Source organism: Pagrus major, chromosome 2 (assembly GCF_040436345.1).
Source record: "Pagrus major chromosome 2, Pma_NU_1.0".
Taxonomy (NCBI): Eukaryota; Metazoa; Chordata; class Actinopteri; order Spariformes; family Sparidae; genus Pagrus; species Pagrus major.
In genome coordinates, this window is record NC_133216.1 from 34104911 (window position 1) to 34120473 (window position 15563).

Here is a 15563-nt window from a genome sequence, read left to right on the forward strand (position 1 = left end):
TGATTTGTATAATTTTTTATTCATTACACTGATTCTATTACAAAAGGAGCAAACTGAGCCACTGGAGATCAGCTTTAATATCTGCAATTGTTCAGACCAGAAGCATAAAAAATATCAACACATTCTGTACAAATATACTTTACAGCTTAATCCCCCCACCCACCCTCAAAAAAGAAAGAAAAGAAAAACACAACACCAATCCACCACCATCAGCTTTGTCTTAAATCTATACATAAATAAGACTGAAGTACCAATTAAAATGCTCTAAAATGGAACCCTTGTACAAACACAAACACTGTTAATTAAATACAACCTCCAGCACTGTATTTACATACATGCATAAGGTCAATGTGTGACCATGTTTTACTCGGTTCCAATGTACTGGTGAGGCCCATTACATTCAGTGAGCACACACACACACACACACACACACACACACACACACACACACACACACACACACACACACACACACACACACACACACACACACACACACACACACATCCTGTTTTTCTCACATGATGTGGTGCACACATGCCCACAGGAAAAACACATACCTCTGACAATATCACAAGTTCTTTTTGCTATTGAAACAATTGTTTCCAGTATCGTCTTCCAGTTCATTGTTCTCCTACAGGAGTCACAGTAAGACTGAACAAATACAAGGTTCCCTTGCAGCTCAATGTTGGAGCAATGACCCAGTGGTTTGCCATTTGATCCATTAATGATGATGATCATCTGATTGATTAAAACAGGATGTCATGTGACGGTTCTATTATTGTTACAGCAACACAAAGCCAAAGCTGCTCCAATATACAGTAATTTAGGACCAGCTTTTCATATATTCCTGAACTTAAAAAGGGCTATTTCAAGCATCATGTTAAGTATTTCTGCAGAACAGCGTATGGCAGTATCTCACAATTGTGGTCACCTGATATGTAAACTAATGTTTACAGGTGCAGGGGTCGATTTGGATTATCTTGCTTATACCATGGCAATTATAATAAATTATTGTTTATTCAGATTTTAGGGGCATACACTTTTCAAAGGATCAGTTCAATAATATTCACACATATTTCCTCATTATCTCATTTGGTATCTGTCCATACTGGTTTTCTTTGTCCAGGTTTGGAGATATCTGTCTCTGAGATTTACCACAATACAATGGAGGGGAATAGCATGCTCTTTTTTGGTGTTCACAAGATTGATTATTACAGTTTACAAACCAAGAATGTCTTCGACGCTGTACTTAGGCACAGTGTTGTTTCATGTCCACCATCTTAGTTTAGTGTGTCAGCAAGCTAGCAAATGAACAACCTTTTCTAATTAGCACTAAACATAAAATTACAGCAGAGGCCGGTGGCAATGTCCTTAGTGTGGCAGTTGGTATTTGGTCATAATCCAAAGAATTAGAGAAACTGAATTTGACATGATGGCATGAGATGAAAAGTCGGACGATCACTAAAGTCATTGCAATACATTTCTGAATTCATAAATTATGGAGTAAAGCAGTGGACTTGACCACGGAATATTGCCATTCCTAGAACGATGCTGCTAGTATGGCTAAAAATCAATAGCAACAGTGTCCTTGTCACTTTAGATCATCTAGAGCAGGGGTGACTAAATTTTCCCTTGGACGGCCAAAACTGAAACTTAACGGCGGACCACTGGACAAAAGCATACAGCCATTGTGCTGTACTGTATTGTTGAGATGTAAAATGGTCGAATGATCTGAAGTTCCCTTAACTGAGGGACTTCCTGTGCAAAGTGTCACTATGCCCGCCAAGATCACATTATGAGAGATAATTAATATTTAGGGATCCTACATATAGAGCATTTTTACCTCACAAACGTTAAGACAGCATGAATGTTATACATTTTGTTTTTCACTAGAAACATCTGCCAGGGCAATTTGAAAATTATGGCCACCCAACTTGGCCTCGAGTCCCCACTTTGGGGGGCACTGATCTAGAGACAGTAGTTTTCATGGGAACCAGTGCCACAATATGTTTTGCGGATTATCCAAAGTAACCAGGACACTGTTTCTGCATAGAGATGTTCCTTTTTCATCTACTAAACATTCCATTCACCCCAAATATATTGGACTGGAGACAGTAATCTCAGACTAAAAACATACAGTATCTCAAAACCCTGGGATAGTGAAACAAACAAAGATGCATAGATAGATAGCATTAAAGGTATATAAAATATATTGATTATTTGCAATTTGTGTGAACCAACACTTTGTGTTGGCAAACTTGGAATTAAGCTATTTTACAATAATTAGGGTCATAGCTAAGCAAAAGCTGAAACCAGCAGCCTTCCAGCTATGAAACAGTTATAAGGCACTCTGTCCCTAACATACAGATAGATATAAAGCTTTACATTCACAGAGAGCTATTGATGTTATTGTCTCATCTGCTGACTGGGCTTTGACTGACAGGATGTGAGGTATCATTATCATTATTTGTCTTTAGAAAAACAACTTTCTAAATTCACACTGTAAACGGCTGCGCCCTTGCAGCTCTCCGGCTCAGTCACAGCTCCGTTGCAGTTATAAAGTACACTGGAAATGATTTAGGATGCAGAGTGTCTGTTCTTTTAGCAAATTATGGTAATTTAATTGTGGATAAACCTCATTCCTCAATACACTAACACACATTAGGATGTACAGGTTTCCCTTACTAGTATGGGCGGCCGCAAATATACATCGCTCCAATGAGCGGCGGCAGCCAATGCTGTATCTATGTGTATATATCTATGGTCTCTAGCAGGTGCAACATAGGGAATGCTATGTACTGTACATTGGCCGTAAGATGAAAGTGGCAGACATATTTCTGATTTGTCTTTATACTTTAGTGCAGACCCTTTGCTGTCTGTTTTCCCTTAGATTATGAATTATAATGCTTTCAGCCTTTTAGAGCATGCTTTGGCAATACTGAACCACTACAAAGTGCAAGACAAGGGTGACATGACAGATGGTAGGAGCCAAGGTGGCACTGGTGCCTGCAAGCTTGACAGTGATGCATTGTATACCTGCAAAATTTGTTTGTTTAGCAGCAATGTTATCACATCATTCCCATCACATCCTTACTACTGTATACCAATAACTTCCTCTGTCTGTATGGTACATTTGGTGTATGCTTTGGGCATCAATTAACACAAATGAGAATATCTATGTCTGATGTGTTTACATTTTGAATGAACTTAGCTTACTTAGAAAGATTACCCAAAAGTAGACTGCCTCAGCTGTATCCCTCTGTCACGTGACCCTTGCCTTGTGCATCTTAGCAGCCCCTCAAGAGTATCCCACATCACTTTCCTTGACCTGACATGCACACACACACAAACACACATACACAAACCATGTTTGAGTCCACATGCTCTGCCTACATAACTTTCATATTTAGATTTGATCACAATGTGGGCAGAATCATGATAACAAGAATGCTTATTAACACCACATACAGATCACATGTTAAACACCAGGTTTGTCACCTGGTGTTAACATGGGCTAACATAGGCTGGATATGTAACATGCCTGTCAAGAATTCTGAAAAAAAAAATAGCTGAATCAAATATAAAGAACGAGCACATATGTCTCTCAGCTGCTGTATTTGTACATGTCTAGACAGTGTGCATGAAGACCCTGATGGCAGTGATCTCTCAGGCAGTGATGATGATCCCACAGCCTTTACAAAGAGAATATTGGAGTGAGAGGACAGAAATCAGGAGTGTTGGAAAACAAGTGTGCAAAAAAAGAGACAGAAACAGAAGTGGAGATGTAAGGAGGGAGACCATGGAGATCAGACACAGCAGGAACAGGCAGAAGTGAATCAGTCGTCAACCAGAGGAGAGGAAATCATAGGGAGAGGAGAAAGGAGGGGTGAAACTGGGAAACATGATACAGAATATTACTGCTGAGTGTGAGGGACACTATGCAAGTGTCTAAAAAGAAAGATAAAGAAAGCATAGAGGCAGCAACAACTAAAACCCCATGGTAAATATAGCAAAATCTTTTTAGATCTTTCCTCAAAATAGAAAATAGTAGTCACATTTGACAAGATAATTTATATATGTTGGTACTCTGCAAGACAGCTTCATAATATATACATTTCTTTACAAAATCCTATTTACAAGGATTTACAAGGATGAAAATTCCCATTTGATTGGTGGTGTATTGCTTCCATTTAGCTCAATCTCATTTCTGCTTACATCACATGAAAATGTAGATTTTAGCAGAAGTTTATCAACTAAACAAAATATATAAACTCCCTTTCTGAATATTGGTGTGAATGATATCATAGGCTGATTCACCCTGGACCATGAATATATGTCCCCTTTCTATACCTACTCATTTGTCTTCCAAAAGTGTCCAGGGTGAGATAGCCTGCGGTTCAGTTTGGGGAGTCTCTCCAGCATGCCTGCCAGCTGAGTGAAAGTGGGCCTGTTGTCTGCTTCAGGGGACCAGCAGGCAGACAGGATCTCCTGTTTGGATGACAGGAGGAAAATTAATACATGACACAAAATACTTCAACAACGATTGCCATTGATCAATATTTTGTACTAGCTTACATTTCAACTGTGACTGTTTGCATCGCCAGCATGCATCCATCTTGACTTTGATGTAAATAATCTAATCTATCTAATGCATAGGCACCTGAGGCTCTAGTTCTTCTAATAATGCTTCAAAACACTTTGGACTGTACTTAAGCATTTATAGCCCAGCAGGAGCTAGGGACAATTTGTGTGTATTAATTACTTATTAAGGTTTGACCAAGTTATTTCTAATAACAAACAGCTTAAAGGTGTAATTTGAAAGAAAGGGTTCGAATTCAAAGGTAGCTCCAAAACTAAAGGGGCACCATAACCACTGCTCACTGCTCACTTTACTATTTGCTGTAGCTATCTTTGCTGCAGCAACTAGCTGCCATTAGTAAGTATGTTTAAGGACCAACGATTGTCTTTTGCTAGTCCTTTCTCAGCTCTACTCTCCAGCCTCCATTCATTCTGACTTAAGTAGGATTTCTCCAACATGGCAGTGTTCTCAGCCATTTTCTTCTATGTTCTTCTATGCAACAGACTTACTGTGACCTCCTTGCCCAGGTTGGCATCTGCCAGCACCCTCTTAATGCCTTCACTGCTGCCCAGTAGCCAGATTTTAGCTTCTACAGGGTGGTCAGTGATAGGCCAGTCTCCAACCTGCAGCTCATACCAGATTGTGCTGAAAAATGTCACAACACAAAACTCAGGACAGTGGAACCACCTCACATGTTAGACTCTTTTACATTCTATCTCAGTCCATATCAAGTGAGTCTAAACAAATATGCCTAGTGGTATACCAGTCTCATGGAAATAAGGTTTTTAAATAATATGTACAGTAGGGGAGAAAACATGTCTGGCTAAATTTGTGAGCTGAACCTGTGAGGTTACACTAAAACAATTGGTGTACTACCTTTTACCAGTAAACCTCAATTTGACTTTGAGGTAATTGAACTTTATCAACAGAGTGTGAAACAATTGACAACTACAGACCAAAAAAGACTCTGCTTAAATCTTTGTTAATACTTTAAAATACCTTTTATAATATACTTTAATACCTTTACTTTATAATATAGCAAAAAAAAAAAGAATGTTGATTGATCTGAGCAGGCTGTTTAATCAACATAAATCAATACCCAAATGCATAAACGTCAGCAGCTTTGGAGAAAGGTAGCTGGTCCTCATCAACCTCTGGGCTCATTTTTTGAACAATCTCTGGAGCCAAGTAGTAGATCCAGCCCCGAGGTATACGTAACACATTCTTCCTTCTAAAGACACACACACACATGCATACACAGCACTTATGAAGACAACAACCATGACTTACTGGAGATACAGATCCATATTTAGAGAACCATTGATTTCTCTCCTACCTGCCTTCTTGTACCACTCCAGACATCCCAAACAGGCCAAAGTCTGTAATGACCACCTTGTTGGTGTCATAGAACACGTTCTTTGACTTCAGATCCTTGTGAATGATGCCTTTGGCATGCAGATAACCCATTCCCTGTAAAGGAAATGACAAAACATTTCTATGACTAAAAGTCGGACATGAGGGGTAGCTGACATTTTTATGACACTATGGGTTGAATTCTTGTCATAAAAAAGAATCAAATCATTCTGAAATAAAGATGAAGGTAAATACCATGTGTCAGGTATAGTGATACATCATTCTCTTTTCTAAAAACATTTATTACTATGTATTACCATTTAGGTGTGTATGTTGTATACATTTAAGACAGATACTGGATTTTTAATTTTGACACAATTCTGATGAGGATTTATTGTCCGATGTGTGTTTTAACATCAACACTTAACACAAACATATTTATAAATTTGGATAAGACTAACACATATACTGAGAGACACACTTTACAGTTAAAATATACATGTCAGCACTCTCTAGTGGACAAACTTAATATTGTGATGCTTTAATCAAATGACTCTCTGTGTCTGGGGTGGAGTGCAGAGAGCCATACACAGAACCAATGACCTCTGACCTCAAGGCATGAAGGATGTCAGCAAAGACATGGTACAGTCTGAAATTGTCAGAGCTGTCTAATAAATGTGTTAAACTTTTAAACAATTAGTCTATAGAAATCAAATGATTCCCCTTTAAGTAATAGGCCAGTTCTCTCTCTGCACAAAGAAATTAATTAGTAGTCGTTACAAGAGGGCCAAGGATCCTCTTTCTTCCAAAACACGTCTCCTAGACTATGAAACCTTACAACATGCTGGTTCTGGTCTCTTGTCCTCCAGTTCATTACTCTCAGCTTTGGCTTTTAACTCAACATCTTTTGGGCTCCCTTTTTGTGAAGGCCAGGGGCCCATCGGCCAACAGGAATCTTTGGGAATTGGCTTACTGAGAGCTGAATAAAGCTCCAGAATGAACTCTGAGAGGAAAGACTTCAAAGACTCCAAAAGGCACCCCACCAGCCCGCTGTTTGCTATATGAATAATCTTTAATTTCGTAATCTTACTTTTTTTGTATATTTAACTTTTTGACCCATAAAGACTTTTTGGCTCCATGTATCCCAACTTGACTTTCATGTTGAGTTTGAAGTGTGTTTTATGATTAGTTAACGAGGCAATTAAGCTTGTCTTAGTTCGATAAAAGAGAGAAACTTGAAGTCAGGCGGTGGATGATTGTATTCTTCAGTTTAGTAGGGAAAATAGGTGTAAAAATATTGTGTAAATATAATTTTGTTCATTTATTGGACTAAAAGCTGGCATATATCTCCCAGCTGAAACTACGGGGGCAAACAGGCTATCACCTCCTAAGGTACAAAGTGGTATTAGGAGACAGGACAGGCTGGGGCTAGCTGGTTAGCATGCTAACTTCAGTAGACATCTACTACAACAACACATAGATGTCTTTGACATAACGTCAACACTGTTGTTTCTTCACACTCTATAATGTTTGTTAATTTTTTTAATGTTTGAAACTAAAATTCTGGCCATGGGGCGCCCTCGTAGCTCACCTTGTAGATTGTACATTTACAGAGGCTGAGTCCTCAGCAGCGGCCCGGGTTCGTTTCGTTGCCTGTGGCCGGCATGTCATCCCCTCTCTCTCTGCCCCATTTACTTTCAATCGATCTAAGCTGTCCTATCAAAACATTAATTTAATTTCTGACACAGCTCAGGGATTGCTTACCTTTACAATATCCTGTGCAATCTGTCTTGTTTTATTGATGTCTAGCAATTGAACTCTTTCTCTTACAACAGAGTATAGAGTCAAACCTTTACAGAAACTGCAGAGAAAACAAATGCAATATTGTTACAAAAACTGTATTCACAAATAAAATCAGAACATAAATATTCACCAAAACAACAAACCACATGTTAAAACATAAAAACAATATAGAAAATGATCCCAAAGTATACAATTTGCATTTGTGACTGTGAACTGGACAGGAAATTAGGGAACAGCAGCAACATTGAAATCTCAGTTTTTGCTGGCAAGTCATGTACCTGGTGATGATGGCAAGGTGGGGTGGAGCCATGCAGGCGCCCATGAAAAGGACAACGTTCTCATGCCTGGTCTGCCTGTAGTTCATCACCTCCTTCTTAAACAGCTTCAGGTGATCCTGGTTGTTGCCGTCAATTTCCATGAGACGAATGGCCACTTCACCGTGCCAGCGACCCTTATGCACCTTCCCCCAACGACCCTGGACAGTGACAAAGTCAAATGTTTCAGGTATGCTGGAACCAAATATTGATATATATTGTTGCACCAGGATTTAGTGTGTCTATGTTACATATCTCTCTTCACCTTGCCAATAAGCTCCCCCAGTTGCAGTTGCTCATATGGAATGTCCCACTCCTGCAGGTACACACTGGTCTGGCTGGCCTTACGAGAGATGGGGTCCCTCCAGCGGCCAACGGCCCCACGACGGCATATGGAAGAAGGCAGGTCCTCAAGCCCGTCCTCATCACACTCCTCAGTGCTCTTCTTTTTGCTGCACTGGTCAGCTGCTTCCTCGTCCTCAGTTGGGTACTCTCCTTCCACCTCCTCCTGAAACAAATATTACAATAAAGGAAGTGAACATGGACACTGGATGGATAATTAATGACTGGTTTAGTGAAACTCAGTTCAAAGCACTTTTCAAATATGTTTAAATCCCCAAAACATTTGAGAACAAAGTAAATGAAAGAAAATAAAGACTCAAGTTGGAAAGCATTATTTAAATGATAAGCTCCAGAAATGTTTTGTGTTCTACGAAACTTCACCTAACTTTCCACTGGCATGGGGGTGAGTAGATAATGGCTGGATTTTAAATATTGGGTGAATTGTTCCTTTAAGGTCCATACAGTGGTACATATTCAGCAGAATGGGCTCATAGGGCACAATGTAAAGGAGTCCAGAGTTCAGTCAGTCAGCTACCAGAATTTGTCTGTTTTATTCCTTGTTTAATACATGTTGAATACATTTCTATATGCATTTTAATCATTGTTTCATGTCTATAGAGAATGGCATTTTAGCTGTCTCCCCAAGAGCTCTTCCAACTCTCAGTGACAACAAAATATGTCAGTAATTGAAAAAAAACTGCTTCACAACAGTACATTAGCAAGTGCTGTACACCACATAAGCACACCAGTCCTATGAATAACATAGACAGATAAGATTCCCATGACAAAACAAGGAAATAACACAGAATTTCACTTCACCTTTGTGGTGGTGTAACTCACTGTATGTGACTGCCAGTACTCACCACTCCTTGTTCCACTGCTGTTAGCTGTGTCTCAGTGACACAAACCTGAGACACCCTGAGAGAAAAAAACACATTAATAACTAACACATTTTTTTTTTTACAGTCACAGCTCATATACTTACTAGCCTGACTACTTACTAAATTACTAAATTACTAAATATTATCATGTATGTACTTGTGTATGCTCTACATAATACAGTCTGATTGATACAGGGTTTTTGATATTGATATTTAAGTGTATGTATATTTAAGGGTATATTGGTTTCTTAACATCAACACATAACATAAATGAACATAGTGGTAAGACTCCTTTAAATTTGTGTTTTATAACTGTGACTAAGATATGTAGTGAGCAGGACCCATGTCAGTACTCTCTGATGGGCAGACTATGAAGTGGAGACCGTGTGTCTGTATGACCTCAAACATGTGCTTGTTACTTATCAGCCGACATGTGATAAGTTAAGATAATCACCATAGTACCTATGTTGCTGTCTCTTACCCAGGATCATGGTAGCTGCCAGAATGTTGCACAGCAGCATATATGGAAGCAGGAACATCTGTTGGAAAATACAACTTCAGAATACTGCACTACTGCAGAGTAAATGTCATTATTGAAAAATGTGACATAGTGCTTTACGTGTTATTTATGAGTTCAGAACAGAGTAATGCTAAATTCTCACATGATCTGCAGCAATGTTTAGGTGGGTGGTGCGTGTCAAGTGGTTTCCACATGAATTCCGGACCGATTTTCCCAGCAGAACAATGCATTATAACAACATTTTCAATGTTATTCACTTCACCTGTCAGTGGTTTTAATGTTGTGGCTGACCGGTGTATATACGTACGTTACGTACAGGTCAAGTAGACTAAATATTAGAAAACATGTCTCAGCTTTAACACACTGCTGTGAAGAACCTGTGTTGTTGGAAACCTGCTTACATTCCACAAGGCTTGTGTGTATGTGAGTGAAACCAGTGACAGGGTGTTGACCTGGGAATCGGAAGCGGTTGTCCCAGGAGCCCTGTGGTGACGGGTTGGGTGGGGGGGTGGCGCTGACACTGGAGGGGTTACTCTGTTGGAAATGTGCTGGGGAGGAAGGAGCGGAAGAGGTGGCTGATGATGGGTTACTGCTGGAATCCAGCTGGTTTAAACTGGGGGTAGGCTCCTGCTAACACACACACACACACACACACACACACATTATTAGAATGGTAAGAACCTTCCTTTGACAGCATGTCTTGCCTGCAGACTACTAACCCCGACACTCTACATTACTTATCTTTACCTACACACCTTGAGCATGAAAACACAGACAGCAGACCAGAACAGACTTCCAAACATATTATAAGAAAAGAAAAGACACCTGTACTTACCCTTTTGGTTATTGTCTTTGGTAAAGTTCCAAACTGCAATGGGATCTCTACTGTGTGATCAATCCGATTGTTGATATCTGATGGCACTGATTCCGCCCGACGCATCCTTGGCACTACAAGTCATTTTACATCTATTAAACTACAAAAACTACAACTATTAAAGGATAGGTTCACAATTTTTCAAGCCTTTCTTAAAACAATGCAGGTGCCCACAAGTCTCTAATACATTCTGTCATTTCAGTTTTAATCAATCTCCATCCTTTCCTCATGTTCCATCTATAACCACACTCCTTATGCCTCCTGGCTAAAATTCATCATCATCTGAGAGCAGACATAACTGACTTCCCTTATGCACCAGTTATTTCTTTGAAATATTATGAGTTGACAGACACAGTATACACTAGAGCATTAGGAAAAATATGTAGGTATTTCCCTGACAGCTAAATTTTGAAAAAGAATAAGTGTAAGAGCTTACACGTGAGAAATGATATCCGACATGACGGAGCATCTTTGGTACATTTGTTGTGGCACTTTAACCTGCAAAACAGATGGATATGACACTTCCTAATGAGACCATAACAAGCAGTACTAAACAGCGGGGGACTTTATGTTTACGTCTTCTTACTTGCAGTGTTTGCACTTGACACCAAACATCATACTCTTGCGACACACTTGGCACGTCTGGGATAGCCAGGACTTGGTTGAAAACCTTCAAATACCAGCACAGAAAACATTTCATAATTTCATAGCAACACTATCTTCTTCATTTGATGCAGATGAAATCAACCTCAACACGTAAGCAAGACCAGAAATCTCAGGAACAGTAAATTCACCAAGACCCAATTGAGCCGTCTTTATTTGCTTATGTGTAGATTTGAACCTGAATTCAATGACTGTGAATCTAATGTAGTATCAAAGTAACATATTTTAAGAGTGTAAGTCTAAAAGCCCACAAGTGGACTACATAGACTATGATGTTTAAAAGGTGCAATATGTAAGAATTTTAGTTAAAACATTAAAGTAATAACTAAAATGATCAACAGAATTTAAAGAAATAACAAATTTGACGTTATGATGTCTATGTATTGTATTACAGAGATATCTACTGAAGTTAGCATGATAGCCCCCGCTTGTCCTGGTCCCTGAGCTCCCTGTCCATATAGGTAGCCGCATGGCTAACTGAGCTAACTAGCTAGTGGCAGCTACAGTTAGCAGCAGGTAGCAGTTACCCCGGTGATATGCTGCCCCCTATTTGTTTTAAGAATGAATTTGACAGGTGGCTAACTCTTACATATTGCACCTTTAATGCAATGCAGGACAGAATAAATAAAATACTGATGATTTAGCTATCCTTAGAGCCTGCTATGAGGCTAAAAAAGTTAAGTTTTCCCTGAGGTGATGGTAGATGAAAGGTCATGGGCATATCAATTTGCACAATATTAAAAGCAGAGCTAAAATCAATGAAAAGAACACAAGCAAGTGATTTTGATTGCTGAGCTAATTTGTCCACTATAGTGAGTGTTATGTTCTCTGTCCCCCTGTGAGATTTGTAGGCAAAATGTAGGGGATCAAGTTATTCCCGACAGAGGCCTGAAGATGGGTTCTGACTACTCTGTCCATACACTTCCTGTAGCTTGAAGTGGAGTTTAGTGCGATTGGCCTAAAATCTCTCAAAGATGTTGCTCCAGAGACTTTAGGTATCAGGTATTGTGGAAATGAGCTGTAAAGCAGAGTCTGAAACAACTGAGTGACAATCCCTTTAAGCTGGTGTGAGAATACTTTAAGCACCCTTTGTCTTGACCCTTCAGGCCCCTTATTCTTGTCATCATCCTTGATATTCCTAACCCTAACCCTTGTCTACAGCTGCTTTATACTGCAGTTTCCCCTTCAGTTTATTAAATCTCTGCATCCATGTGAGGGAAGCCGGACACTAACGTTGTTGTACTTTTTCATGTGTAGCATAAAGGGACAACAACTTGCATTTTGTTGTGTGTTGTAGAATGATAATTAAATGAACTTTGAACCTTGATTAGCGGCCGTAGTTGCCCCACCAGTTAACACACCACTTTGACTGTCACAGCTGCAGTGTCTCAGACAGGCTGGGTGGCCGAGTAGCAATAGGGCAGCCCAGCAGCAGCGAATAGCTGGCCTGTCAGTTCTACCTAATGAGCCCAGAGATACTCTGATAGTGAAGAGCAGCTCCGGAGGATGAGTGACCCCAGCAGAAGCAGCAGAAGACCGGGAAAGGCCAGAGAGGTTGGTTTGTTTGATCCATAAAATGTGGCTCAGAAGGAATGCAAAGAAAAAAAGTATTGCGAGGGAACGCAAAATTACAGAGCCCCTAAAGGAACATGGGAAAAAGAAAAAAAAAATTAAACGTTTCTCATGCTCACGAGAAAAGTTTCTTGTGCTAAGTTCCCCCCCCCCCCCATGTTCCTTTAGGGGCTCCGCACAAAAGTAGTCCTAAAATAATTGTTGCATTGAGGGCCTTGCAGTCCAACATAGAGCTGAAATGATTAGATTAATTAATTTGCCAACAGAAAAGCAAGCAGCAATCCTTTTGGCAGCACCACATATCAGACAGATGCAGTAAAGAATTGGCTGGTGAACATAATGGAGCACAGCTAGATAGCCAGATATTTTTATCTGGAGCTGGTGGAGGTTAAAACAGAGCTAAAAGTAGAGATAATGATCTTGTAACTGCTGGATGTGTAAATAAGCAACTGTTCTCCATATCACCTTAAATGGTGATGATGTCAGTGTTGTGTTTAGAGCTTGTTTCTGCTGCCCCAATTGGCCAAAAATCAATTAACGTAGGTTTAACTATACATACTAAATTTAATGACAAGATGCTGTTGGACAGAAGTTGTTGAGACACAAAGGCCAACTGACATCAGCACCCAGCAGCTCTGCTAATAGTGGTGCAAATATTGTACTTGTTGTCTTTTTGACACATTGTGGTCACAAGGTGTTACAGAAAATCCAAACCTTGTCAGCCAGATGCTGAGGCTAGATCAACAGTCAAATATTCACCGTCTGCTAAGATAAACAGCGGGTCAAACTGAGCACTCTGCATTGTTTAAATTCCTGGATTTTCACAACAAGCCATTCTTTCCAGACAGATACACTGACTCTGCAGCAGGCTTGGTGTGAATTTGGACTGAATTGTCTCAAAGTCACACTGTCTTCCCTAGCTGGACTTACAGGCAGGTAACAGGAAACCACAGCAATGACAATGGAGTATCAGTCAGCCATATAATTCCAACATAGTATGAGGACATGCATGTTTGTTTAACCATCAACAACAGCCAATCAGTCCTTATAGGCTCATTGCGGCCAGTCACCTAGACTATACAAAATATGGCCATTCTACATCTGTGGAAAAAGCATTATAAGGGAAATCCACATATTTTACACATTAAGGTAAATTAAGTTAGTCCAGCTCAGCTAGGGGTTGCAGAACACACATTTACAACAGAAAGCAGTCATGCTTTCAAGCATATCCATACTTGGCACTCAAAGTGAGAATATCTCTGCCTCTGCTGCTTCAAAAAAACATTGTTTTTCAAATCTGTCTCCTGCTTGTCACCCAACTTCATGGAAGAGCAGTACTAAAACTTAATTCGTATAGGTTTATAGTTGTGCTCACAAAAGTCCCTCAGTAACTTCTAACTACATCAATTCAAGTGTAACCTTCCCGCACAGCCCACAATCACTCAAAATGATGTGACATGTCAACCACAAGGTCCATAATGTATAGTAAGTGTCACATTGTCCTCCAGTCTTTTATTCTAAACAAGGCAGGAGGTTGATGGTAACAGACCTGTGTGTTACAGCCAGGCCAATGTCTCTCCTCAGTGTCTGAGGGGAACTCCTGTGCATGGTCACATCTGTGAAGAACATTAGAATGTATTATGTTGAAAAAACAAAAAGAGACCATTAGAGCAGAAATCCAGTTGGGTATGTGTTGGCGACTCACTGTCCAGCAGTGTAGGATTGGCAGACATCATGTGTGGGGCTGAGGCTGGGATAGGGCCTGGTGTTCTGGCAGACAGGAGTGGTGACCGCAGTGCTGAGTCCTCAGTACTGTTCCCACTGCCATTTATATGAATAGCAGCCAACACTTTGTTCTTCTTACAGGTCCTGCAAGGACAGTGAGCAAATGACTATTTGCAATCCACTTCATCCTGTGACACAGTGACAAATCAGCTACAAAGTAGAAATAGCTGAAAAAAGACATCATGTCATGTAATTGAAAGCAGGTGAACCATAGCATAATAGTTAGGGATTGATATGGTTTGTGATTTGTCTTCCTTCATTTATAAATGGGTGACTTCTGAATGACACAAGGAGGTATGACCCTGGCAGTTGTGGGGTTGTGTATTTCCAGACTATTGCCCCTTATCTGCTTGCTAAATTTCTAAATGTCTACAAATAAATTGATCATACAATCAAATTTTTTTATGGCATTTGGACCAAGCTACCACCGCAGCCAAAATGTTGATCAATTCGTGAGAGAGGGTGGGCCAGAGTGAGCCTGATGTCTTGACTAAAAGCAAAGTCTACACCTGCACATCCCAGCCTGCAGAACAGCTCTGCCCCAAATGCCTCCTACTGTACCAAATCCAGGCATCAGTGACCAAATAAGTTAGAAAGAAAATGCAGCAGTGTCTTTAAAATGCATATATACATAGAACCACAAATAACAAAATATTAAGCTTGTCTGAACATGTATGAGTTATGTAGTGATGTAGAGATTATTTTTTTAGACACCATACATGTCTTCTTTCATTATCGTTTCCATGGTTTGGTAACATACAGGTCAACAACTAGATTATAAAAAACATTCACTTACATAACAAACAATTTTGGAATGAAACATGTGTAGGAACCCTGACTGTGGTTGCACTTGATGATTGGTATCAGATGCATC

At 39.9% G+C, this 15563-nt stretch overlaps 1 protein-coding gene across 5 annotated transcripts in view; it reads right to left on the reverse strand.

Moving 5' to 3' along the window:
* The window catches only part of LOC141009343 (kinase suppressor of Ras 1-like), a 94671-nt gene continuing 79108 nt past the window's right edge, over nucleotides 1-15563 (reverse strand). For 2 of the 5 annotated variants that reach the window (XM_073481905.1, XM_073481895.1), the window contains 15 exons: nucleotides 14610-14773; nucleotides 14454-14520; nucleotides 11256-11339; nucleotides 11106-11167; nucleotides 10631-10743; nucleotides 10248-10425; nucleotides 9757-9814; nucleotides 9258-9312; nucleotides 8318-8560; nucleotides 8017-8213; nucleotides 7700-7796; nucleotides 5919-6052; nucleotides 5682-5813; nucleotides 5092-5227; nucleotides 1-4491 (listed from right to left, as the gene is read on the reverse strand). In XM_073481905.1, coding sequence (XP_073338006.1) covers nucleotides 4354-4491; nucleotides 5092-5227; nucleotides 5682-5813; nucleotides 5919-6052; nucleotides 7700-7796; nucleotides 8017-8213; nucleotides 8318-8560; nucleotides 9258-9312; nucleotides 9757-9814; nucleotides 10248-10425; nucleotides 10631-10743; nucleotides 11106-11167; nucleotides 11256-11339; nucleotides 14454-14520; nucleotides 14610-14773 — 1858 coding nt within the window. In that variant the 3' untranslated portion in view covers nucleotides 1-4353. The remainder of the gene's footprint in view (nucleotides 4492-5091; nucleotides 5228-5681; nucleotides 5814-5918; nucleotides 6053-7699; nucleotides 7797-8016; nucleotides 8214-8317; nucleotides 8561-9257; nucleotides 9313-9756; nucleotides 9815-10247; nucleotides 10426-10630; nucleotides 10744-11105; nucleotides 11168-11255; nucleotides 11340-14453; nucleotides 14521-14609; nucleotides 14774-15563) is intronic. The other 3 variants (XM_073481934.1, XM_073481925.1, XM_073481916.1) reach the window with 2 other exon arrangements.